General features: G+C 57.3%; 3 protein-coding genes across 3 annotated transcripts; all 3 read right to left on the reverse strand.

Moving 5' to 3' along the window:
- Positions 1 to 769: 769 nt before the first annotated feature.
- LOC133519468 (uncharacterized) lies at positions 770 to 1,204 on the reverse strand. Its single transcript, XM_061853473.1, has one exon. It carries the CDS (start codon positions 1,202 to 1,204, stop codon positions 770 to 772), a length of 435 nt encoding a protein of 144 aa, XP_061709457.1.
- A 20,810-nt stretch (positions 1,205 to 22,014) lies between these two features.
- Positions 22,015 to 22,554, reverse strand: LOC133519469 (uncharacterized). Its single transcript, XM_061853474.1, has one exon. It carries the CDS (start codon positions 22,552 to 22,554, stop codon positions 22,015 to 22,017), a length of 540 nt encoding a protein of 179 aa, XP_061709458.1.
- Positions 22,554 to 24,740, reverse strand: LOC133519470 (uncharacterized). Its single transcript, XM_061853475.1, has one exon. The coding sequence runs from the start codon at positions 24,738 to 24,740 to the stop codon at positions 22,554 to 22,556; it is 2,187 nt and encodes a 728-aa protein (XP_061709459.1).
- Between the last annotated feature and the right edge of the window lie 602 nt (positions 24,741 to 25,342).

Below are 25,342 nucleotides of genomic sequence, written 5' to 3' on the forward strand. Positions count from 1 at the left end.
GAGGCAGTCTCCAAGGTGCTCCATCACTATGGGAAGTATTTTCCCATGACTCCGTCCGGGCCAGGGGCTTTCCTGCAGGCCCTTATCCTATGGGCGACAAGGGCCATTTCAACCTCTGTAACGGGGGGCACCTCCTCCGGATCCAGCAGCTCCTCCTCCCTGGGGACCGCCATTGCAGGTGGGGTGAATTCTGGGGCTGGAGGGAACAGTCCTTCTAAAATACCCCGGAGGGTCCCCATGTCCCAGGCGTCCATGGGGGCGGCCTGTCGGAGCTTCTTCCTTACAAGTTTATATGGCCGTCCCCATGGGTCCACATCTAGAGAGGTCAAAAAGGCCCCGTGCGCCGCGTCCTTTGCCTTGGCAATGGCAAGGTTAAGGGCCTTCTTGGCCTCATTTAGTGCCAAGTAGTACGCGTCCAGCTCCTCCTGTGTGTGCCGCCTTCTTCGACAGCGTGAGAACTGCCGTCGTGCTGCGTTACTGGTAGTCCGGAGAGCGGCAACTTCCGGGCACCACCAGTACGTGGCCTTTTTCCTCTGAGGAGGTCCCGCTCTTCTCATTGAGGCGTCACACGCCCTCGTGAGGGAGGCCCGGAAGCCAAGGGCCATGCTGTCCACGTTGGCTTCCTCTGGGACTTGTCGCCCCCATCGAGCCTCCACCATTGCCGCCTCTCTAACCGCCTCACGATCCAGGGTGGCCAGGCTCCACCTCGGGAATCTCCTCGCTCCCCTTGCCGGCTGTGACTGTTGGCCTTGCTGGGCTCTGGAGACCCTCATTCTGATGTATAATGATCAGAGAGGGTCTCCGTGTCTTCTAGGACCCGCCAGTTTGCAGTACGCGCTGCCACCACTGGGGAAGCCAGTGTGATGTCAACGATTGATCCGCCCCCCTGGCGCACGCAGGTGTTGGCGGAGCCCCGGTTGACTACTTCGAGTCCGAGCCCGACCAACCAGTCCAGAAGTACCGTCCCCCTGGGGTCGGTCCTAGGGGAGCCCCAGGCGGCGCATTTGGCGTTGAGATCCCCCAGGACCATTATGGGGGAAGGAGCCGCACCAGCCACCGCCCTTCCAAGCCTCTCCAGATAGGCCTCAAACTCATGCAGTGGCCTGTTAGGGGAGAAGTACACACCAATTAATGTTATATCCCCCAGTTTGGCCACTACATATCCAGAGCCGCAGGACACCCTGGAGAGGGGCAGACCACCCATAACCGGCACCACAATGGCCACCGTGGCTACCGAGCCAACCCTATCACCTACCCAGTTCGGTTGTTGCGGGACGTAATATGGTTCCGCCACAACCGCCGCAGCAACCCCCACTCCGCCATGTGCTGGATCATAAGATCTTGTGCACGTGGGGCGTGGTTTAGGTTGCCTGGAGTACTTCGATGTCGTGTATTGGCGGCATTAAATTTCCATCGACTGGCTTTCCGTCCGATCAGGCACATCCAGGGGGGCGGCCGCGGTGGCATTTGCGAGACCAGCCCTGAAGGCCTCCTTCCCTTTAACTGGTGGGGGGGTGCAGGCTTGCCCACCCATCACGTGACCCGCCTTTAACCCAGCATGGTGGCATACGGCGCACCAGGGGGCCAACGCGGTGCAGTCTTGGCTTTTGTGGCCTGGTTTGCTGCACCTATAACACCAGTTACCCCTATCCACCGAGGACGGGCACAGAGGCCTCGTATGTCCCGTCCCCATACAGCGGTAACAGCGCAAGGGCAGCTGTTCCAAGGCCTCCACCCGGGCCGCCGACCACCCAATCACAATGCGCCCTGCTGTGACGACCACCTTTGCTACTGTTAAAGGGCAGCGCAGGATGACTGAGCCAGTTCCGTTTGCCGCCATCCTAATCACCCCAACTGACACCTGGTCCTCCGGGCATCTGCCTCTGGCAGCCACCTCCTTTTTCAAGATTTCCGGTGTAACGGACTCGTCAAAGCCGGAAATCTTGATCTCAGCCTTTTTGACCGGCCTGTAGACGTCGGCCACATCGCCCACCAAGCTCCGGAGCCGGTCTACCAAGTTGTCGGCCGCCTGACCGCTCTGTGCCCCGGGGACCTCTATAATTCGCGCCCCTGTCGCCGTCCTGCGCACCTTGAGGTGGTCGACACCTAGTTCCGCCAATTTAAGCGTCGTGGCCCTTTCCATGACCGCCCTGTAGTCAGTCTGGGCGTCAGGTTTAAGGGCCACAACAACTGCCGCCATGGTTGGGGCCACTAATTTTGGGGCCGTTGTCCTTTTCGGGGTCTGCTGCTGTTGGGGCTGAGGAGGAGCAGCGCGGCCCTTACCCTTGCCCTTTTTGACCACCGTGGTCCATACCTCTTGTGGGGGGGGTGCCCGCGGAGCCGTCGCCGGCACACCCACAGAAGCCTGTCTCCTGGGAATCCTGGGAGTAGGGGCCGCCGGTTGGGGTTTTTTGACCCTTGGAGTTGGTACCGGCTTGGATTGGGTCTGCCCAGCTGGCGTCTTTGGCTGCTGGGGGCTACGTCCACACGGGACACCCCTCCCGTCGATTGACTCGACGCCGCTTGGGGGACCGCTTGAGGAGCCCCTCTGCTTCTCTTCTCAGGCCTTGGGGCACTAGGCACCTCAGTTTGGTGTCTCGTTGCCTCTACTTCCATTTCTTGGTCCGTCTGCTCCCGGGTCCTCCTTCTGTCGGCAGCAAGTGGCGGCCGGAGTATGGGCTCCGGTGGAAGGCGTCCCTCCACCCTTTCAAGACGGGTATTGACCATGCCGCCTAGGGACTTGAAGATCTCGCTCCTGAAGTTCCCCAGGCGGACGTCTATAAAATTGCCCAACTCTTCGAGCAGTGCCTGCGTATCTGTCCTCCCCTTCGTTGGCTCCTTCCCCTGGTTACGCTCCGAAAAAGCCTGTCGCAGCGCTTTGGTCTCCGCGTGGAGATGCTCCAGTTCTCTGCGCATCCTTTGGTTGTCCGCTTTGAGCGCGCGGACAAATCCGACTCCCCGATAGAATCTGCAATCTCCATCAGTGTCTTGCACGCAGCGTTGATGCTGCCCCAAATTTCGCCCTTAAGATTCTTGCTCTTGGCAGCATCACTCATTATTCCTTCGCGCAGGCCTTGATGCGGCTGCCAGGAGTTTCAAACCCTGCTGGGATTTCATCGTCGAGTATTGGGCTTCGCGACCGCCTGCCCGAGCTCCGTTTTGGCTTGGGACTATAGGGCGCGTCCGTCTCCGTTTCCGTCTCATAATTCTCCAGCTGTTTTTTGGCGGCGCTCAGCCCGTATAATGTCCCTTGCCACGGCCACGGCGGGAGGTGCTCAACTTGCGCACCGGGGTATCTCCATCACTATCTGGGTTATCTCTAACCCGTTTCTCCCTTCTTCCCCTTATGTTCCCCTCTGTTTCTTCCCCGTCCAAACTCCTGGCTCCATCCGTCTCCATAACGCTGCCCCATTCATCAGAGGATGTCTCTGAGTCGCGCATTACCCCCTTTTTCTTACCCGCCCAGAATTTTCCCCTGCTAGGGTGGGGGAGGCATCCCCCCCACCAATGTACCCCCTTCCCTCATCATCATCCTGGCTTCCTTCCAATATCACCTCCCTTTGGGAGACAATATTGTTCCCCATTCCCTCAGAACCCTGGTTACCCCCCCTTTTTCTTAACACCCTCCTTTCCCCGGCTTTATCCCCACCCGGATCCGGAGTTTCCCCCTCCTTACCCATGGAGGAAGTGACCTCAAACTCAAATTCCACAAAATCGGTCAAGTGTGATCCGTGCCACACCCGACAAACTTACGAAATCTGAGTCCAAAAATTGTTTTTTCCCCCTTCCAGTTGGCCAAAAATTTTTTGAACAGGAGTAGTAGTACGGGATTAACCCCCTCTACCCAAATCCAAAAAAGCCCGACACCAATTACTCCGGTTCAGGCGCTATCCTTTTTCCAAAGTTTACAAACTTAAGAAAAGTAGTTGGAAGCGCCGCAAAAACCGGAATAGCAATCAGGTTTTCAGTTTATAACTCCCGACTCTGACGTCGTAGAGTTACAAACTAGACGTCGCTAGGTAGGTCTTACCCTTACCTAGCTACCCCTATCGCTCGAAAAGAAGAAATAAGAAAGAAAAAGAAGAAAATTTTTTTTTCCGAAAAAAAAACAACACACAAAACTTCAAAACAAACAATTGTTTTCCCTATAACTCCGGAACCAAGAGTCCCAGCGTTACCGAGAAAACAACAGAAGAAAGAAGAAAGGAAATGCAAAATTTAAAGCCTAAAACAAAGAACAGAAAAAGAAAGAAAAAGAAGATAGAAATTTTTAAATGAAAAACAAAAACCGCACAAAAATCGTTCCAAGTCAAAAAACACCAAAAGTCAAAAAGATCGCCAAGTCGTCAAGTTAGAGCCGTTTCGATAACCGGGATGAATAGCCAAAAATTGTTAAAGTCTAATCTCCAAAAATCACCGAAATCGCTCTGAAACACCTCACGAAAAAACCTCAACCTAACCTAACCTAACCTAACCTAACCTAACCTAACCTAACCTAACCTAACCTAACCTAACCTAACCTAACCTAACCTAACCTAACCTAACCATCATATTAACTACATCATCAATACTTTGAAAAAGTTCAATAATACATAGTGCAAATAACATCACATGAAGGTTGTAATAAACAGGAAAAGATTATAATTAATTCAGTATTAGTACAAAAACTAGGACAAAACAAATAATTGTAATACTTACACAGCTTTAATAATAGGTTACCCGTATCACCAGCGGGAACCTCCACAGCTCTATGTCCAACGGTCGCCCGTATCCCTCGCGAGGGCCGTTGGAACTATTTATAGTTTTAACTGAAAAAAAAAAAAAAAAAAAAACCTAACCTAACCTAACCTAACCTAACCTAACCTAACCTAACCTAACCTAACCTAACCTAACCTAACCTAACCTAACCTAACCTAACCTAACCTAACCTAACCTAACTCAAAACCTAACCTAACTCAAAACCTAACCTAACTCAAAACCTAACCTAACTCAAAACCTAACCTAACTCAAAACCTAACCTAACTCAAAACCTAACCTAACTCAAAACCTAACCTAACTCAAAACCTAACCTAACTCAAAACCTAACCTAACTCAAAACCTAACCTAACTCAAAACCTAACCTAACTCAAAACCTAACCTAACTCAAAACCTAACCTTTTTTTTTTTTTTTTTTTGGTATCGCAGGGGTGAATGCATTTACGCATCATCGCCCCCCGGGCGAGGGAAGCCCATTGGGGGGGCGGTATGTGGGACTCGCTCCTTCCGTAACCCCCTCTGCTATTCAGAGGGAGAGGAGGAGAATACCCACTAACCTCCCCTGCGGCGTTTCCGTCCATGCCGTTAAGGGGGGTGCTGGGGGCTCGCAAGCATGTCACCTCAGCACCCCCCCGGCGGTCCCGACTCGGATGAACCGGGACTTCACACCAGTTTGGGGAGAGTCAGCAAACGCATAACTGACTCTCCCCCCTCCCATGTAGGGCCGTGTTGTGCGGGTCCCTCGCCCGCTGCCCTACTGAGGTATAGCGCGGTTCGCAATGGCGAACCGCCTAAGTCTCCTGCCCATTCGTCTTCGCCTGATCGGGAGCGCGTTTGGGTCCTCCTCGCGCTCCCGCTCCTCGACCTCCTTTTGCGAGACAACCGCGTCACAAAAGGAGGTCACCGCCTCCCAGGATCTCTCGCTGTCCAACATGGCCGCCACGACGCTGTGCAGCGAGAGATCATTTGTCCCGATGGCTGCCACCAGCGCGCTCCGCTCCACCCCCCAGCGGCTGCACACCTGCAGGGTGTGCTGGGCGGTGTCGTCCGTCTCGTCACATTGATGGCAGGATTGGGTAGGCTCGCGACCGATCCTGTGCAGGTAGTGACCGAAGCATCCGTGTCCGGTCAGTACCTGCACCAGTCTGTATCCAACCCTGCCGTGCGTCCGGTCCAGCCATCGGTCTAGCGACGGGAGAACTGCCCCTATGGTGTAGGTTCCATAGGGGGAATTCTCCAGGTCCACCTTCCACTTTCCACGCAACCTCCTCTGCGCCGTTCTGCGTGCCTCCCTGACTTCTTCAGGAGCAGGAAAGTCGCCTGTCTCCCTGCTCCTGACCCTCCGTCTGTGCGCGTCAGCGAGCACCTCAGCATCCAGCTCCCATGGTGAGGTGCCCGCCAACACGCACGCTGCCGCCCAGCTCACTGACACATACGCCCTGCACACTCGTATGGCAATGACTCTCTGGGGCCTTCGCAGTAGGGCCTTGTTCTCTTGGTTTAGTTTATCGGCCCAGATCGGGGCCCCATAAAGAGCCATTGAGCGCGCCACTCCTGCGTAGAGGCGTCGGCACACGTGCGAGGGTCCTCCCACGTTGGGCAGCAGCCGGCCCATCTCCGACGCCGCCGTCACTACCCGGGGAGCAATTTGGCGGAAGTGCTCCCCGAAGTTCCACCTCCTGTCCAGCGTGAGGCCGAGGTACTTTATATGGGGCCTCACCTGAACATCCCCGCCAGCTATTCTGAGGGAAGCACCGGTGGGCACCCTCCAACCTCTCCTCGCAAAGACTATCGCGTCAGTCTTTGCGAGGGAGACCCTCAGTCCTAGGAGGCGGATCCTAAGAATCATGAGGTCCGCCGCCACTTCCGCCCTCCGCATTGCCTCCTCCAGGTCCTTACCCCGAATGGCCACCATCGTGTCATCGGCGTAACACATGAGGGCCATCCGGGGGAGCAGTTCTGCTCGGATGGCCCAGTCGAAGCCGATGTTCCACAACAGGGGTCCAAGCACCGACCCCTGGGGAACACCGCAGGCCATCCGCCTTTCCAACCTCCCATCAGGCGTGTTGCAGACCACCACCCTGTCTGACAGGTAGTGGTCTACAACTCGCCTCAAGTATGGGGGCACCTCGTGGTACCTCAGGGCCTCCCGTATCACCGAGTACGGGAGGGTACCGAATGCGTTGGCGATGTCCAGAGACACCGCAATGGTACCCTCCCCTTTCTTTAGAGCATTCTCACGGAAGGCCCGAAGTGCCCCCAATGCGTCCATCGTGGACCTGCCGCTTCGGAACCCATATTGGCGCCCAGTGAGATTGGGGCCCGTCTCCTGTAGTGTCGGTTTATTCTTGACGCCAATATGCGTTCCAGCATCTTCCCCGCCTCGTCCAACAGGACTATTGGCCTCCACCCGGATGGGGAGTCCGCCGGCCTGGCCTCCTTCCGGAGGAGGCACACTATTCCCTCTTTCCAGCACCTTGGAAACTGTCCATCCCTAAGGCACCGGTTAAAGATGGATTGGAGACAGTCTCCAAGGTGCTCCATTACAATAGGTAGGACCCTGCCATGGACCCCGTCTGGGCCAGGGGCTTTCTTGCAGGCCCTAACCCTATGGGCGACACGGGCCATTTCGCCCTCGGTTACGAGGGGCACCTCCTCAGGATCCAGGGGCTCCTCCTCCCTGGGGACCACCATTGCAGGAGGAGCGAACTCTGGGGCTGGAGGGAACAGGCCTTCTAAGATACCCCGGAGGGTCCCCATGTCCATGGCATCCATGGGGGCGGCCTGACGAAGCTTCTTTCTTACAAGTTTATAAGGCCGTCCCCATGGGTCCCCGTCTAAAGAGGCCAAAAAGGCCCCGTGCGCCGCGTCCTTTGCCTTGGCGATGGCAAGGTTGAGGGCCTTCTTGGCCTCATTCAGCGCCAGGTGGTATGCATCCAGCTCCTCCTGGGTGTGCCGCCTCCTTCGACAGCGTGTAAATTGCCGTCTCGCGGCATTACTGGTAGCCCGGAGAGCGGCCACTTCCGGACACCACCAATACGTCGCCTTTCTCCTCCGCGGAGGCCCCGCTCTCCTCATTGAGGCGTCGCATGCCCGTGTGAGGGAAGCACGGAAGCCAAGGGCCATATTGTCCACATTGGCTTCCTCTGGCATTTGACGCCCCCATCTGGCTTCCACCATGGCCGCCTCTCTGGCCGCCTCCCGATCCAGGGTGGCCAGACTCCACCTCAGAGATCTCCCCGTGCCCCTCGCCGGACCTGGTTGTTGGCCATGCCGGGCTCTGGAGACCCTCATTCTGATGTATACGTGGTCAGAGAGGGTCTCCGTGTCTTCCAGGACCCGCCAGTCCGCAATGCGTGTTGCCGCCGCTGGGGAGGCCAATGTCACGTCGATGATAGACCCCCCCGCCAGGCGCACGCACGTATTGGCTGTGCCCCGGTTGACCACTTCAAGCCCCAGCCCGACCAACCACTCGAGGAGCACGGTCCCCCTGGGGTTGGTCCTAGGGGAGCCCCAGGCAGCGCACTTGGCGTTGAGATCCCCCAGGACCATTATGGGGGAGGGAGCCGCGCCAGCCACCGCCCGCCCGAGCCTCTCCAGATAGGCCTCGAATTCATGCAGTGGCCTATTGGGGGAGAAGTAAACGCCCACTAACACGATGTCCCCCAATTTAGCCACCACATAACCAGGGCCGCTTGAGACTCTGGAGAGGGGCAGGCCTCCCCCCATTGGTGCCACTATGGCTACCGTGGCCACCGAGCCACATCTGTCGCCCACCCAGTTCGCCTGCTGGGGGACAAAGTACGGCTCCGCCACCACCGATGCCGCAACCTCCCATTCTGCCATGTGCTGAATCATTAAGTCCTGCGCACGCGCGGCATGATTCAGGTTGCACTGAAGCACCTCAATATCCTGCAACGGAGGCATTAACTTTCCATTGCCTGGGGATCCGTCCGGTTATGAGGTGCTTCCCGGGAGGCAACCGCAGCGGCAGCGAGAGCTGCAGGGCTGGCAGCATATGTCTCCTTCCCTTTAATTGGTGGGGGGGTGCAGGCCTTTCCTCCCATCACGTGCCCCGCCTTTAGCCCAGCATGGTGGCACACGGCGCACCAGGGGGCCGACGCGGCGCAGGCCAGGCTTTTGTGGCCCGGTTTGCTACACCTGTAGCACCACTCGCCCCTATCTACCGGGGACGGGCACAGAGGCCTAGTATGCCCCGTCCCCATGCAGCGGTAGCAGCGCAGGGGCAACTGTTCCAAGGCCTCCACTCGGGCCGCCGACCACCCAACCACTATTCGCCCCGCCGTGACGACCACCTTGGCCGCCGTCAGTGGGCAGCGCAGGATGACCGAGCCAGTCCCGTTGGCCGCCATCCTTATCGCTCCCACCGATATCTGGTCCTCCTGGCATCTGCCTCTAGCGGCAACCTCTTTCTTCAGGGTTTCCGGCGTGACGGACTCGTCAAATCCGGAAATCTTGATTTCCGCCTTCTTGACTGGTCTGTAGACATCAGCCATGTCACCTACCAGGCTCCGGAGTCGCTCAGCCAGGTTGTCGGCGGCCTGTCCGCTCTGTGCCCCGGGGACCTCAATAATACGCGTCCCTGTTGCCGTCCTGCGGACCTTAAGGTGGTCGACACCAAGCTCGGCCAGTTTCAGCGTGGTGGCCTTTTCCATGACGGCCCTGTAGCTGGTTTGGGCGTCAGGCTTAAGGGCCACTACGACCGCCGCCATGGTTGGGGCCACTAGTTTTGGGGCCGCCTTTTTTGGGGGCTGGGGAGGGGCAGGGCTCTTGCCCTTGGCCTTGCCCTTTTTGACCACCGTGGTCCATTCGCTTCGTGGGGGTGCAGGCGGCGCAGGTGGCGGCATGCTCGGTCGAGTCGGTTTCTTGGGTGCCCTAGGAGCAGGGACCACTGGTTTTTTAACCCTCGGTGTGGGTACCGGCCTGGGTTGGGTCTGCCCGACCTGCGTCTGGGGCAGCTGGGGCACTACTGCCGCACGGGGCGCCTCCCTTGCTGGTTGGCTAGCCGTCGTTGGGGAGGCCGATTGGGATACCCCCCTGCTTCTTTTGTCCAGCCTTGGGGCACTAGGCTCGTTAACGTGGTGCTCCGCCGTTACCACGTCCATTCCTTGACCCGCACTCTCCCGGATCCTCCTCCTGTCGGCAGCCAGCATTGGCCGGCGGATGGGCTCCGGCGGCAGTCGTCCCTCCACACTCTCGAGGCGGGCATTCACCATGTTCCCCAGGGATTGGAACATTTCCCTCTGGAAGCTCCCCAGGCGGACCTCCATGATTTTGCCCAATTCCTCGAGAAGGGTTTGCGTCTCCGTCCCTGCCCTGATTGGCTCCGTCTGCTTGCGCTCCGAGAAGGCCTTGCGCAGCGCTTTGGTTTCCAGACGGAGCTGCCCCAGCTCCTTCCGCATTCTATCGTTGTCCGCTTTCAGTGCGCGGACAACCTCCGACTCCCCGAGCGAATCTGCAAGATTCATTAACTCCCTGCACGCGGAGTTAATTCTGCCCCATATATCGCCCTTTAAATTCTTGCTTTTGGCCGCATCACTCATTATTTCCTGCGCACAGGCCCTGATGCGGCCACCAGGCGTTTCAAACTCTCCTGACGTTTCCTCCATGTGTACCGGGCTTTGTACAGGGCTTCGTACTGGGCTTCGCGACTGCCTGCCCGTGTTTCGTCTAGGTTTGGGACTGTAGGGGGCCTCCGTCTCCGTGTCAGTCCCAACATCCTCTAGCTGCTTTTTGGCAGCGCTAAGCCCCGTATAGTGCCCTTTGCCTCGGCCCCGGCGGGAAGTGCTAACTTTGCGCACCGGAGTCTCGCCTTCACTGTCTGGGTCAGGGTCATCCCTGGTCCTTTTTTCCCTTCTTCCCCTTTTATCCCCCATTTCCTCCTGGCTAACGCTCCTCGCTCCGTCAGTCCCCACGACACTGCCCCATTCGTCAGAAGACGACTCTGAGAGGCGTCTTACCGTCTTTTTGCCTGCCCAAAATTTCCCCCGAGTAGGGGTGGGGGAAGCATCCCCCCCACCAATGTACCCCCTTTCGGAGTCATCACCATCCTGGCTCATTTCTGAGCTAACCTCCCTTTGGGACACCATATTGGCCCCCATTCCCTTAGAGGACTGGTTACCCCCCTTTTTCTCGACTCCCCCCCTTCCTCTCCTTTATCCCCACCCGGATCCGGAGTTTCCCCCTCCACACCCATGGAGGAGGCGACCGCAGAAACGTTTTCCGCAAAAACGGTCAAGGGTGATCCGTGTCACCCTCGACAAAGTTACGGAATTGAGGAATAAAAATTAATTTACCCCCCTTCCAGTTGTCCAAAGTTTTCGGAACAAGGATAGTTATATGGAGTTTTATCTCCCCTATCCAAATCCCGAAAAGCCCGAACTCTAGCTTCTCGGGTTCAAACAGCAACTTTTTCGAAAAATCGACAAACTTATGTCGTGTAGTTGGCAACGCCGCAAAAACGAGAATAGCAATCTGTATAATCCTTAATAACTTTTGACTCTGATGTCAAAAAATTATTATTGGACCGGCAACAGACAGCTATTAACCTTCTTCTAATAACCGTATCACTAAAAAAGTGGACAAAAGAAGAAAAAAGAAGATACGAATTTTTTCCGAAAATTAATACAAGTTTCAAAACTTCAAAACAAAGAATTGTTTCGCTTGCAACTCCGGAACCGGATGTCCCAGCGTTGCAAGAAAAACAGGACAAGAAAGAAGAAAAGAAATGAAAATTTTGAGGCCTAAAACCAAGAACAAAAAAAGAAAGAAAAAGAAGATACAAATTTTTTAATGAAATACAAAAAACCGCACAAAAATCGTTCCTAATCAGAAACAAGAAAAGTCCAAAAAAATCGCCAAGTCGTCAAGATAGAGCCGTTTCGATAACCGGAATGGATAGCCAAAAATTGTTTTTATCTAAATACCAAAAATCACCGAAATCGCTCTAATACACCTCACGAAAAAACTCAACTCAAAACCTAACCTAACTCCAAACCTAACCTAACTCAAAACCTAACCTAACTCAAAACCTAACCTAACTCAAAACCTAACCTAACTCAAAACCTAACCTAACTCAAAACCTAACCTAACTCAAAACCTAACCTAACTCAAAACCTAACCTAACTCAAAACCTAACCTAACTCAAAACCTAACCTAACTCAAAACCTAACCTAACTCAAAACCTAACCTAACTCAAAACCTAACCTAACTCAAAACCTAACCTAACTCAAAACCTAACCTAACTCAAAACCTAACCTAACTCAAAACCTTTTTTTTTTTTTTTTTTTTTTTTTTTTTTTTTTTTTTTTTTTTTCACGCAGGGGTAAATACATTTACGTATCTCACCCCCGGGCCAGGGAAGCCCATAGGGGGGTGGTATGTGGGACTCGCTCCTGCTGCGACTCCCTCTGTTATTCAGAGGGAGGAGAGGAGAATACCCACTAACATCCCCTGCGGCGATTCTCCGCACTGCCGTTTATGGGGGCCGCCATGGGGTCGCAAACGTTCTACCACGACGCCCCCCGGCTGCTCTGGTTTGAGCCAGAGCTCCCGCGCCAAGGAGGGAGGGATTGGAATACGCTACAATCCCTCCCCCAGACGTGTAGAGTCTTCAATTGTGGGCCCCTTACCCACGGACTCTACTAGGGGTATTGACGGGCAGCAAAATGCGCCCGCCTCCTCCCTCTACGTCTGCGCCGGATCGGGAGCGCATCAGCCCTTTCTTCGCGCTCCCGCTCCAAGGCCTCCTTCTGTGAAACGACTGTTTCGCAAAAGGAGGCCACAGCCTCCCACAGTCTCTCGCTCCTCAGCATGGCCGCCACGACGCTGTGGAGCGAGAAATCGTCCACTCCGATGGCGCCGATCAGGTCGCGTCGTTCTTGCGCCCAGCGACTGCACACCTCTAGGGTGTGCTGGGCAGTGTCATCGGGGTCACCGCACTCATGGCAGACCGTGCTGCCCTCCCTCCTGATTCTATGCAGGTAATGACCGAAGCATCCATGCCCGGTCATTACCTGCGTCAGCCTAAACCCGATTTTGCCATGCGCCCTCTCCAGCCATTGGTCGAACGACGGGAGGAGCGCCCCTATAGTATGGACTCCATAGGGGGAGTCCTCCAGGTCGTTCTTCCACCGGTCCCTCATCCTCATTTGCGCTTGGCGGCGCTCCTCTCTTAGCTCTTCTGGAGCGGGGAATACATTAAGGGCCCTGCGCCTTACCCGCTCCCTGTGCGCTTCCGCGAGCACCTGGGCATCCAGCTCCCAAGGCATTGTGCCGGCTAAGGCGCATGCTGCCGCCCATGCTACCGTGCAGTAGGCCCTCACTACCCGAATGGCCACCACTCTTTGCGGGGCCCGGAGGCGGGCCCTATTTTCTGCATTGAGCCGGTCGGCCCAGATCGGCGCACCGTATAGGGCCATGCTCCGAGCCACCCCCGCGTACAAGCGGCGGCACGTGGCATTTGGGCCTCCCACATTGGGCAGCAGCCTGCTCAGCGCTGACGCTGCTGCCGTAATTCGGGGAGCAAGCTGGCGGAAGTGCTCCCCGAAATCCCACCTGCGGTCCAGATGTATGCCCAGATACTTAATGTGGGCCTTCACCTGGACCATTTCTCCACCCACAGGGATGACGGTAGCAGCGGGCGGCTGCCAGCCCCTCCGTGCGAAGATGATGGCGTCCGTCTTCGGTAGGGCGACTCTCAGCCCCAGTAGTCCTATGCGGTAGACCATCAGGTCCACTGCGACTGCCGCTCTTCGCAGGGCGTCCTCCAGTTCTGCTCCCCGGACAGCCACCATCGTGTCATCTGCATAGCAGATAACTGTCATCCGGGGGAGCAGGACCCCTCTTATGGCCCAGTCGAACCCAATGTTCCATAGGAGGGGTCCTAACACGGATCCCTGGGGGACTCCGCATGCCATCGCTCGCTCACGCCGTCTCCCGCCTTGTTCTTCGTAGAGCACTACTCTTTGTGTGAGGTAGTGCTCCACTATCCGCCTCAGATAATGAGGCACTCCGTGATAGCGGAGTGCCTCAACAATCACCGAGTACGGGAGGGAACCAAACGCATTGGCGATGTCGAGAGACACCGCCACCACTCCTTCCTTTCGCCTCTCCGCGTACTCATGAAAAGCCCGTAGGGCGCCTAGGGCATCCATCGTCGATCGCCCAGCCCGGAAGCCGAACTGACGGTCAGACACGTTGGGCCCTGTCTCGTCCAGGTGCTGGATGATCCGGGAAGCGATGATACGTTCAAGCATTTTCCCGGTTTCATCCAGCAGCACTATCGGCCTCCATCCCGAGGGAGAGTCTGCCGGACGGCTGTCCTTCCGGAGGAGGCAAAGTCTCCCCTGCTTCCAGCACCCTGGAAACCGCCCCGCTCCGAGACAGTCGTCAAAGAGGTCTTTGAGACGGTCTCCAAGGTGCGTTAGTGCCACCGGCATTATACGGCCTGGTATGCCATCGGGGCCTGGAGCCTTTTTGGAGCCCTGCAGTTGGTAGATCGCACGACTCATTTCCCCCTCCGTAACAGGAGGCGCCGCAACCGGCTCCATTGGCTCATCCAGGGGGGGCGCCATGCGGGGCGGGATGAAATCCGGCGCCGTTGGGAATAGGCCTGTCACTATTCTATTAAGGAGTCCTGGTTCCAGGGAATCTATACCAGGGGCATGGCGTAACTTGTTACGGACAACTTTGTACGGTCGCCCCCATGGATCCCGATCCAATGTAGCCAGGAACTCCTCGTGTGCCGACTCTTTGGCTTTGGCTATTGCTTTGCAAAGTGCCTCCTTGGCCTGTTTGAGGGCTCTGTACAGGAGCTCCTCTTCCTCCTCAGTGTGTCTTCGTCGCCGCCTGCACCGGGTGTACGCTCGGCGCGCACTGTTGCAGGCGAGACGAAGGACCGCAACCTCTTCCGTCCACCAGTACACCCGCGTTTTAGTAGGTGGCCGTCCCGCCCTGCGCATGGCCGCGTCGCAGACTGAGGTGAGGGATGCACGGAACAGCAACGCCCTTTCCTCCACGTCCTGGGCCCGATCCGGTGGGGGGGCCCGCCACACCTCCACCATCGCCGCCTCATCAGCCATCTCCCTATCCAGGGTGGCGAGGCTCCACCTGGGGAAACGTTGTCGACCTCTTGGCCCACCTGGGTCAGACGCCGTGGGCGAGAGTAACTTGGCGACCCTCATCCGAATGTAGTTGTGGTCGGAGAGCGTCACTGTGTCCCCCAAGACTCGCCAATCTGTCGTTCGCCTCGCGGCGGTAGGGGTTGCAAAAGTGATGTCCACTATGGACCCCCCCCTGCCGACGCACACAAGTGAATTCGGTGCCTTGGTTCAAGACCTCGAGTCCAATCTGCACCATCCACTCCCAGAGGGCCTCCCCCTTCGAGTTAGTTACAGGAGACCCCCACGCTCTGTACTTGGCGTTGAGGTCCCCCAGAACCATCACTGGCGACGGTGCCGCTCTCCCAACCACCCCCCCGAGCCTGACAAGGTACTGCTCGAACTCGAACAGCGGCCTGTTGGGGGAGAAGTACACAGCTACCAGTACTATGTCTCCCCATTTGGCCGCTGCGTACCCAGGGCCACTCTCAAATTTGGTGAGTGGAGGATGGTTGCCGAGTGGTGGAACAACCACTGCCACTAATCCATCCGTCGCCCCAACCCAGTTAGGCTGGGGAGAAACAAAATATGGTTCTGCCACCGCCGCCACGCTAATACCCCACTCCGCCATGTGGTGCATCAGAAGGTCCTGAGCTCTTGCATGGCGGTTCAGGTTACACTGCAACACTTCGTAGGCTTGCTGTGTCGGTTGTGCTGGCATTAAAGTTCCATATTTTGTTCCTCGCCTTGGTTCTGTGCCTCATTCTCCATTGGGAGCTCCTGGCGGGGTCTGGCTGCCGCAGTTTTTGTTGTAGCCAACCTTCCTCTTGTGTGTGGGGGGGTGCACGACGGTCCCCCCATTACATGCCCCGCCGGTAGTTTGGCGTGGTGGCATACCGCGCACCACGGTTTGTCCGCCTCGCACTCCCTCGTTGTGTGGCCAGTTTTACCACATCTGTAGCACAACCCACTCCTGTCAACTGGTGAGGGGCAGAGCGCTCGGGTATGCCCCGTTCCCATGCACCTGTAGCACCTCATAGGTAGCGGGCTTAGAGCCTCCACTTTTGCCGATGTCCATCCAACCAATAGCCGGCCAGCAGCGATGACCGTATTAGCCGCCGTTACCGGGCAGACTGCTATAACGGACCCTGTTTGGTTGGTTGCCATACGCATCCTGCCCATACGGATCTGACCGGGTGGACATCCTCCCTTCTCCGCCACGGCCGTTTGGACGGCTTCCGACGTGACCGATTCATCGAAGCCAGATACTCGAATTTCGGCCGTCTGAACGGCCTGTGGACCTCGGCCACTTCCCCGACAAGGCTCCGAAGCTTGTCAGCTAGGTTATCCGCCATGGGTCCACTGTCTGTTCCAGGGACTTCAATAAGGCGGGCGCCACCCGCAGTGCTCCTCACTTTAACGGCTTCTAGGCCCAATTCCGCCAACTTAATTGTTGTGGCCACCTTCATTACTGCCTTGTAGTCGGTCTCAACCCCCGGTTTGAGGGTAACCACAACCGCCGCTGATTTCGGGGCGTTAAACCGCTTCAGCTTGGGAGGTGAGGCAGGAGACGTCTTCGGGGCAGTCTTCCCTTGGGTTGGAGCCTTTTTCTTAGCCTTCTTCTTTTTCTTCTTCTTCTTCACCACCTGCGTCCAGGCGGTTGGAGCAGGGGCGATGGCTATGGGCTGGACCTCCTGTTGTTGTGGTGCTGCATCCGGTTGCTTCCGTGCCAGGGCACGCGGCATTGGCACCGGCTGGGACTGTGCTGGGCGTGACACATTTGCGGCTTTCGTCGTGGGCTGATTGCTCTTAGTAGCTCTAGCCGATGGCTTAGGAACCACATTTGCCCTAGCAGGTTGCGACAGCGTCCGCCTCGCTGCCTCTGCTGCTTTCCGATCCGCCGCTAGAGGAGGCCGCAGGGTGGGTTCGGGCAGAAGGCGGTGCTCAATACCTTCAATGCGGGCGTTGATTTTCTCGCCCAACGAGATGACCATCTCTCTCCTGAACTCACCCAGGCTTGCTTCCATTCGAGTAGTCATTTCCTGCAACAGCGTGGTCATGTTTATCTCCGTTGCAGGTAGACTAGCAGCCGGGGGTTCCCGTTCAGAGAACGCTCTGCGCAACGCTTTGGTCTCGGTCTGCAGCTGCGCTAATTGCTCCTTCATCCTTTTATTGTCCGCCCTTAAAGAGCGGACAATTTCCGTCTCGCCCAGGGAGTCCGCTACTTCCAGCAGTTCCTTGCATGCCCTATTCATGCGACCCCAGACATCTCCCTTTAGGTTGTGGCTTTTCGCAGCCTCCCCCATAATCGTTTGGGCACATCGCCGCACCCGTTCCACAGGGTCTCCACCACAGCTATTTTCGTCTGCCAGTGACGTTGTGTTAGTCGGCGCCGGACGTTGCGCAGCACCGCGCTTCTTCCTTGGGGCATACGAGGGATCTCTATTGGCGTCCCTCTCAAGGTCGTCAAACTGTGCCTCCTGCAGCCTGGCTTTTGCTGCTTGAAGGCCAACGTAAGCCCCCATTGCCTGGCCTCTTTGAGCGGCGTTCTTCTTGCGCTCTGGAGCATCTTCGTCGCTGTTGCGCTTCGGCCTTTTCAGGTTAGCCTCCTGTATCTCCATCAGTGAGTTATCCACCTCCGAGCCATCTCCCTCGTTTGAGGAGGCCCCTGACAAGCGCTTATCGCCACCGTCTGCCAACCAGAATCGGAGTCTGAACCCTGAGGATGCAGTCGGGGATGGTGAGCGTGAATCCCCCCCTCCTCCCCCCATGTATCCCCTTCCCTCCTCCTTTTCAGATTCGTCATTCGATTTTTCACTATTTTGTTCCTCTGTACCAGTACCCTCCCCTTTATCCTTCTTTTTATCTCTTTTTATCCCTCTATTTTGCCTAGTACTAGGTCGACTCCGACTCCTTGTGTTTGTTGAGGTTTCTGAAACCTCCGCGTCTGATGGAGGCCCCGTCGGCCCCGTCGTACCTTCTTTAGATCCATTAGGGACCGATCCACGAGTGAACCGTCCCCTGGAATTTCGCGAAGGCGAACCGCCACCTCTCAGTCTTAGAGTGCCCAAATTATCATTTGAGCACTCTCCCGCGTCCACGCAAAGGTCATTGGTGTTGGAGTGCGACATCGGGTCGCAGTCCTTCACCTTCCATTCGTCAAGGTCCTGATTCCAAATTGTATCAGAGTCCGTTTTTCGTTGCGCCAAGGTTGTGTTCACGGAGACCGGCACCGTGCCGGCCTACGAGGCGATTGTTGCCCACCCCTGCATACGGAGGGCAGCCGCCCACCGAAGTGAGCGGACGGGCTTCCTCCTCTTGGAGACCCGCCAGGGGAATATTTTCGCAATCAGCCTTCATTATAATACCAATGCTCCACATCGTTGTCTCTTTTTTCGGGGGTGAGCTCCCCCGCACGCTAGGCACTGGACTCCCTCCAGCCATGCATCCCATCGGCACGATCCGCTCACCTTGGGATTGGGGATTTATTATAGTGGTTTTCTCCACGCAGCGCTACTCTCAGTGAGCAGCGCCCCCGGCCCGCTCAGTGCGGGTTACGGGTTGCCCGACGGGAGGCCGAAACCCACCCAGCAGCCACATGACCGTGACCGCCAGACCCGCCGCGCCGCAAGCCTTGAAGGCTCGCCATCCCACGCCGCCAATGCGGCCGCTGGCCCTAAATAGGGCCCCGACATCCAACGATGCAATCGCACCACCTCTAAGACGGCTGCATCCCCTGACACCTCAGATTAGCTGAGGCATGTCGGGAGCAGCCAGCCACAACAAACACGGCACTAAGCCAACGCAGGAGAAGACTCGACTGCCATGACCACACTGTGACTGGTAGTTCGCAGAGGGAGAATAGCGAACGCGCAACTGAGCGGCTATCCTCCCCCTCCCAGGGTGCACCACGAGGAGGTCTACCAATCCCGCACCCCAACCTAACTCTTAACCTAACCTAACTCTTAACCTAACCTAACTCTGAACCTAACCTAACTCTTAACCTAACCTAACTCTTAACCTAACCTAACTCTTAACCTAACCTAACTCTTAACCTAACCTAACTCTTAACCTAACCTAACTCTTAACCTAACCTAACTCTTAACCTAACCTAACTCTTAACCTTTTTTTTTTTTTTTTTTTTTTTTTTTTTTTTTTTTTTTTTTTTTGTTGTCGCAGGGGTGAATGCATTTACGCATCATCGCCCCCCGGGCGAGGGAAAGCCCAGTGGGGGGGCGGTATGTGGGACTCGCTCCTTCCGTAACCCCCTCTGCTATTCAGAGGGAGAGGAGGAGAATACCCACTAACCTCCCCTGCGGCGTTTCCGTCCATGCCGTTAAGGGGGGTGCAGGGGGCTCGCTAGCATGTCACCTCTGCACCCCCCCGGCGGTCCTGGCCCGGTTGAACCGGGACTTCACACCAGTTCGGGGAGAGTCAGCAAACGCATAACTGACTCTCCCCCCTCCCATGTAGGGCCGTGTTGCGGGTCCCTCACCCGCTGCCCTACTGGGGTATAGCGCGGTTCACAATGGCGAACCGCCTAGCCCTCCTGCCCGCTCTCTTTCGCCTGATCGGGAGCGCGTTTGGATCCTCCTCGCGCTCCCGCTCCTCGACCTCCTTTTGCGAGACAACCGCGTCACAAAAGGAGGTCACCGCCTCCCAGGATCTCTCGCTGCCCAGCATGGCCGCCACGACACTGTGCAGCGAGAGATCATTGGTCCCGATGGCTACCACCAGCGCACTCCGCTCCACCGCCCAGCGATTGCACCCCTGCAGGGTGTGTTGGGCGGTGTCGTCCGTCTCGTCACATTGATGGCAGGATTGGGTAGGCTCGCGACCGATCCAGTGCAGGTAGTGACCGAAGCACCCGTGTCCGGTCAGTACCTGCACCAGTCTAAACCCAACCCTGCCGTGCGTCCGGTCAAGCCATCGGTCCAGCGACGGGAGAACTGCCCCTATGGTGTAGGTTCCATAGGGGGAGTTCTCCAGGTCCTCCTTCCACTTTTCACGCATCCTCCTCTGCGCCATTCTGCGTGCCTCCCTCACTTCTTCAGGAGCAGGGAAGTCGCCCGTCTCCCTGCTCCTGATTCTCCGTCTGTGCGCATCAGCGAGCACCTCAGCATCCAGTTCCCAAGGGGAGGTGCCCGCCAATACGCACGCTGCCGCCCAACTCACCGTCACATAAGCCCTGCAGACGCGTACAGCTATCACCCGTTGGGGCCTCCGAAGCTGGGCTTTATTCTCCCCATTGAGTTTGTCAGCCCAGATCGGGGCCCCATAGAGGGCCATGGATCGTGCTACTCCAGCGTATAGGCGTCTGCAGGTATGGGACGGTCCTCCCACGTTGGGCAGCAGCCTTCCCATCTCCGATGCCGCCGTCACTATTCGGGGAGCAATTTGGCGGAAGTGCTCCCCGAAGTTCCAACATCTGTCCAGCGTGAGGCCGAGGTACTTTATATGGGGCCTCACCTGGACATCCTCGCCGGCTATTCTGAGGGAGGCCCCGGCGGGCACCCTCCAACCTCTCCTCGCAAAGACTATTGCATCAGTCTTTGCGAGGGAGACTCTCAATCCTAGGAGGCGGATCCTATGAATCATGAGGTCCGCCGCCACTTCCGCCCTCCGCATTGCCTCCCTCAGGTCCTTACCCCGAATGGCCACCATCGTGTCATCGGCGTAACACATGAGGGCCATCCGGGGGAGCAGCTCTGCTCGGATGGCCCAGTCGAAGCCGATGTTCCACAACAGGGGTCCAAGCACCGACCCCTGGGGAACACCGCAGGCCATCCGCCTTTCCAATCGCCCATCAGGCGTGTTGCAGACCACCACCCTATCTGACAGGTAGTGGTCTACAACTCGCCTCAGGTATGGGGGCACCTCGTGGTACCTCAGGGCCTCCCGTATCACCGAGTACGGGAGGGTACCGAACGCGTTGGCGATGTCCAGAGACACCGCAATGGTACCCTCCCCTCGCTTTAAAGCATTCTCACGGAAGGCCCGAAGTGCCCCCAATGCGTCCATCGTTGACCTGCCGCTTCGGAACCCATATTGGCGCCCAGTGAGATCGGGGCCCGTCTCCTGTAGGTGCCGACCTATTCTTGACGCCAATATGCGTTCCAGCATTTTGCCCGCTTCGTCCAACAGGACTATTGGTCTCCATCCGGATGGGGAGTCCGCCGGCCTGTTCTCCTTCCTGAGGAGGCACACGATACCCTCTTTCCAGCACCTTGGAAACCGTCCATCCCTAAGGCACCGATTAAAGATGGACTGGAGACAGTCTCCAAGGTGCTCCATTACGATGGGTAGGACCCTCCCATGGACCCCGTCTGGGCCAGGGGCTTTTCGGCAGGCCCTAACCCTATGGGCGACACGGGCCATTTCGCCCTCTGTCACGAGGGGTACCTCCTCAGGATCCAGCGGCTCCTCCTCCCTGGGGACCACCATTGCAGGAGGGGCGAAGTCTGGGGCTGGAGGGAATAAACCTTCTAAAATACCCCGGAGGGTCCCTATGTCCATGGCATCCATGGGGGCGGCCTGACGGAGCTTCTTCCTTACAAGTTTATAAGGCCGTCCCCATGGGTCCTCATCTAAAGAGGCCAAAAAGGCCCCGTGCGCCGCATCCTTTGCCTTGGCGATGGCAAGGTTGAGGGCCTTCTTGGCCTCGTTCAGCGCCCGGTGGTACGCTTCCAGCTCCTCCTGGGTGTGCCGCCTCCTCCGACAGCGTGTGTATTGCCTCCTCGCAGCATTACTGGCAGTCCGGAGAGCGGCCACCTCCGGACACCACCAATACGTCGCCTTTTTCCTCCGAGGAGGCCCCGCTCTCCTCATTGAGGCGTCGCATGCCCGTGTGAGGGAAGCGCGGAAGCCAAGGGCCATACTGTCCGCATTGGCTTCCTCTGGCATTTGACGCCCCCATCTGGCCTCCACCATGGCCGCCTCTCTGGCCGCCTCCCGATCCAGAGTGGCCAGACTCCACCTCGGGGATCTCCTCATGTCCCTTGCTTGCCTGAGCTGTTGGCCTTGCTGGGCCCTGGAGACCCTCATTCTGATGTATAGATGATCAGAGAGGGTCTCCGTGTCCTCCAGGACACGCCAATCCGCAATGCTCGCTGCCGCCACTGGGGAGGCCAGAGTGATGTCAATAATAGACCCCCCCCCCCAGGCGCACGCAGGTGTTGGCTGTGCCCTGGTTCACCACTTCAAGCCCCAGCCCGACCAACCACTCGAGGAGCACTGTTCCCCTGGGGTCGGTCCTAGGGGAGCCCCACGCAGCGCATTTGGCGTTGAGATCCCCCACGACCATTATGGGGGATGGAGCCGCACCAGCCACCGCCCGTCCCAGCCTCTCCAGGTAAGCCTCGAACTCGTGTAGTGGCCTATTTGGGGAGAAGTATACGCCGATCAGTACAAAGTCCCCCAATTTGGCCACCACATAACCAGGGCCCGTGGAGACTCTGGAGAGGGGCAGACCGCCCATGGCCGGCGCCACAATGGCCACCGTGGCTTTCGTGCCTATCCCGTCACCCACCCAGTTAGCCTGCTGCGGGACATAATATGGCTCCGCTACAGCAGCCGCAGCAACCTCCCACTCCGCCATGTGCTGGATCATAAGATCTTGTGCACGCGGGGAGTGGTTGAGGTTGCACTGGAGCAATTCCATGTTCCGTCCAGGAGGCATTAAGTTTCCATGTGCTGCTGATCCGTCCGATTTTCAGGTACATCCCGGGGCGCTGCCGCTGCGGAATGTGCAGGACCAGCAGCGTATGCCTCCTTCCCTCTGACTGGTGGGGGGGTGCAGGCTTGCCCTCCCATTACGTGTCCCGCCTTTAGACCGGCATGGTGGCAAACCGCGCACCAGGGGGCCGTCGCGGAACAGTCCCTGCTCATGTGGCCTGGTTTGCTGCATCTGTAGCACCAGCTGCTCCTATCCACCGGGGACGTGCACAGAGGCCGCGTATGACCCGTCCCCATGCAGCGGTAACAGCGCAAGGGCAACTGTTCCAACGCCTCCACCCGGGCCGCAGACCACCCGATGACTATGCGTCCTGCTGTGACCACTGCCTTGGCCGCTATCAGTGGGCACCGCAGGATGACCGAGCCGGTCCCGTTGGCCGCCATCCGTATTGCCCCAACTGATACCTGCTCTTCTAGGCACCTGCCTCTGGCGGCGACCTCCCTTTTTAGAATCTCCGGAGTGACGGATTCGTCAAATCCGGAGATTTTGATTTCAGCCTTCTTGACCGGCCGGTAGACTTCCGCTACATCGCCCACAAGGCTCCGGAGCCGGTCCACCAGGTTGTCCGCCGCCTGACCGCTCTGCGCCCCTGGGACCTCTATGATGCGCGCCCCTGTGGCCGTTCTGCGCACATTCAGGTGGTCCACGCCTAGCTCCGCCAACTTAAGTGTGGTGGCCCTCTCCATAACCGACCTGTAGTCAGTTTGGGCGTCCGGCTTGAGGGCCACAACAACCGCCGCCATAGTGGGGGCCACTAATTTAGGGGCTGTCACCTTCCTCGGGGTTTGCTGTGGTTGGGGCTGGGGAGGGGCCTTAGCCTTGCCCTTGGCCTTGCCCTTTTTAACCACAGTGGTCCAGCTTTCTCGTTGGGGAGTAGGCGGCGCGGGTGGCGGCACACTCGGACGGGCCTGTCTTCCTGGTACCCTGGGTGCAGGGATCACCGACTGGGGTTTTTTGCTCCTCGGTTTTGGGACCGGCCTGGTTTGGGTGTGTCCAGCCTGTGTCTGCCGCAGTGGGGGCGCTTCGGCCACTCGGGGCGCTCCTGATGTTTGGCTGGACGCCATTGGGGAGGCCAATTGAGATGCCCCTCCCGTCTTCCTCTGTGTCCTTGGGACACTAGGTACCTCCGCTTGGTGCCCCGCCACATCCAGGTCCATTTCCTGGTCCGGGAGCGTCCTCCTCTTATCAGCCGCCAGTGGTGGCCGGCGGATGGGCTCCGGCGGCAGTCGTCCCTCCACACCCTCGAGGCGGGCATTTACCATGTTCCCCAGGGATTGAAACATTTCCCTCTGGAAGCTCCCCAGGCGGACCTCCATGAGCTTGCCCAGCTCCTCGAGAAGGGTTTGCGTCTCCGTCCCTGCCCTGATTGGCTCAGCCTGCCTGCGCTCGGAGAAGGCCTTGCGCAGAGCCTTTGTCTCCCGGCGGAGGTTCTCCAACTCACTCCTCATCCTGTCGTTGTCCGCTTTCAGCGAGCGGACAACTTCGGACTCACCGAGCGAGTCTGCCACACTTAACAATTCCCTGCAGGCAGAGTTGATTTTTCCCCATATCTCGCCTTTTAAATTTTTGCTCTTGGCCGCACCCCTTAATATCTCCTGCGCACAGGCCTTGATGCGGCCACCAGGAGTTTCGTACCCCTCCGAGACTTCCCCCGTTTGTACTGGGCTCCGCGAACGCCTACCGGTATTCCGTCTCGGTTTCGGGCTGTATGGAGCTTCCGTCTCAGACACCGTCTCATAGTCCTCCAGTTGCGCCTTGGCGGCGCTGAGTCCCGTGTAGTGCCCTTTGCCACGGCCACGGCGGGAAGTGCTCACCTTGCGCACTGGAGTCTCACCCTCACTGTCCTGGTGGTCTCTGCCCCTTTTCTCCCGTCTCTCCCTGCTATTCCCCCCTGTTTCATCACGGTTCGAACTCCTGGCTCCGTCCGTCACCACACTGTCCCACTCGTCAGTAGACGTCTCTGAGAGACGTCTTACCCTCCTTTTTCCCCCCGACCAGAATCTTCCCAAAGTAGGGGTGGGGGAGACATCCCCCCCCCCAATATACCCCCTTCCAGAGTCCTCGCCGTCCTCGCCTTCCTGGCTAACCTCCAGGCTCGCCTCCCTTTGGGACACTGAGTTGGTCCCCATTCCTCCAGATCGCCCGCGACCCCCCCTTTTTCTTGCCTCCCCCCCTTCTTCTCTATTATCCCCACCCGGATCCGGCGTTTCCCCCTCCAAAACCATGGAGGAAGAGAGTGAAAACACTAATTCCGTAAAAACGGTCAAGTGTGATCTGTGCCACACTCGACAAACTTACGGAATTAGCGTTCAAAAATGATTTCCCCCCCCTTGCAGTAGTCCGAAAATTTTGGAACTAGGATAGGAATACGGAGTTTAACCTCCCCTATCCAGATCCCCAAACGCCCGGACACCAGCCAGCCAGGTTACGACGCTATCCTTTTTCAAAAATTTACCAACTTAAGAAAAATAGTTGGTAGCGCCGCAAAAACAGGAATAGCAATCCGGTTTTTAATTTATAACTTCTGACCCTGACGTCAGAAAATTATAAATCGCCCGTCACAAGGTAGGTATTACCCTTGCCTAAATACCCCTTTCACTACAAAAGAAGAAAAAAGAAAGAAAGAGAAGATATAAAAATTTTTACAAAAGACAAAACAAGATTCGAAACTTCAAAACAAAGAATTGTTTTCCTTATAACTCTGGAACCAGGAGTCCCAGCGTTACCAGGA

Source organism: Cydia pomonella, chromosome 7, assembly GCF_033807575.1.
Source record: "Cydia pomonella isolate Wapato2018A chromosome 7, ilCydPomo1, whole genome shotgun sequence".
Lineage (NCBI taxonomy): Eukaryota > Metazoa > Arthropoda > Insecta > Lepidoptera > Tortricidae > Cydia > Cydia pomonella.

Bases quoted from the DNA above. Each gene is read 5' to 3' on its own strand.
- LOC133519468 (XM_061853473.1), bottom strand. From the start codon at position 1,204: ATGGGTGGTCTGCCCCTCTCCAGGGTGTCCTGCGGCTCTGGATATGTA.
- LOC133519470 (XM_061853475.1), bottom strand. From the start codon at position 24,740: ATGGGGACCAACTCAGTGTCCCAAAGGGAGGCGAGCCTGGAGGTTAGC.
- LOC133519469 (XM_061853474.1), bottom strand. From the start codon at position 22,554: ATGCCTCCTGGACGGAACATGGAATTGCTCCAGTGCAACCTCAACCAC.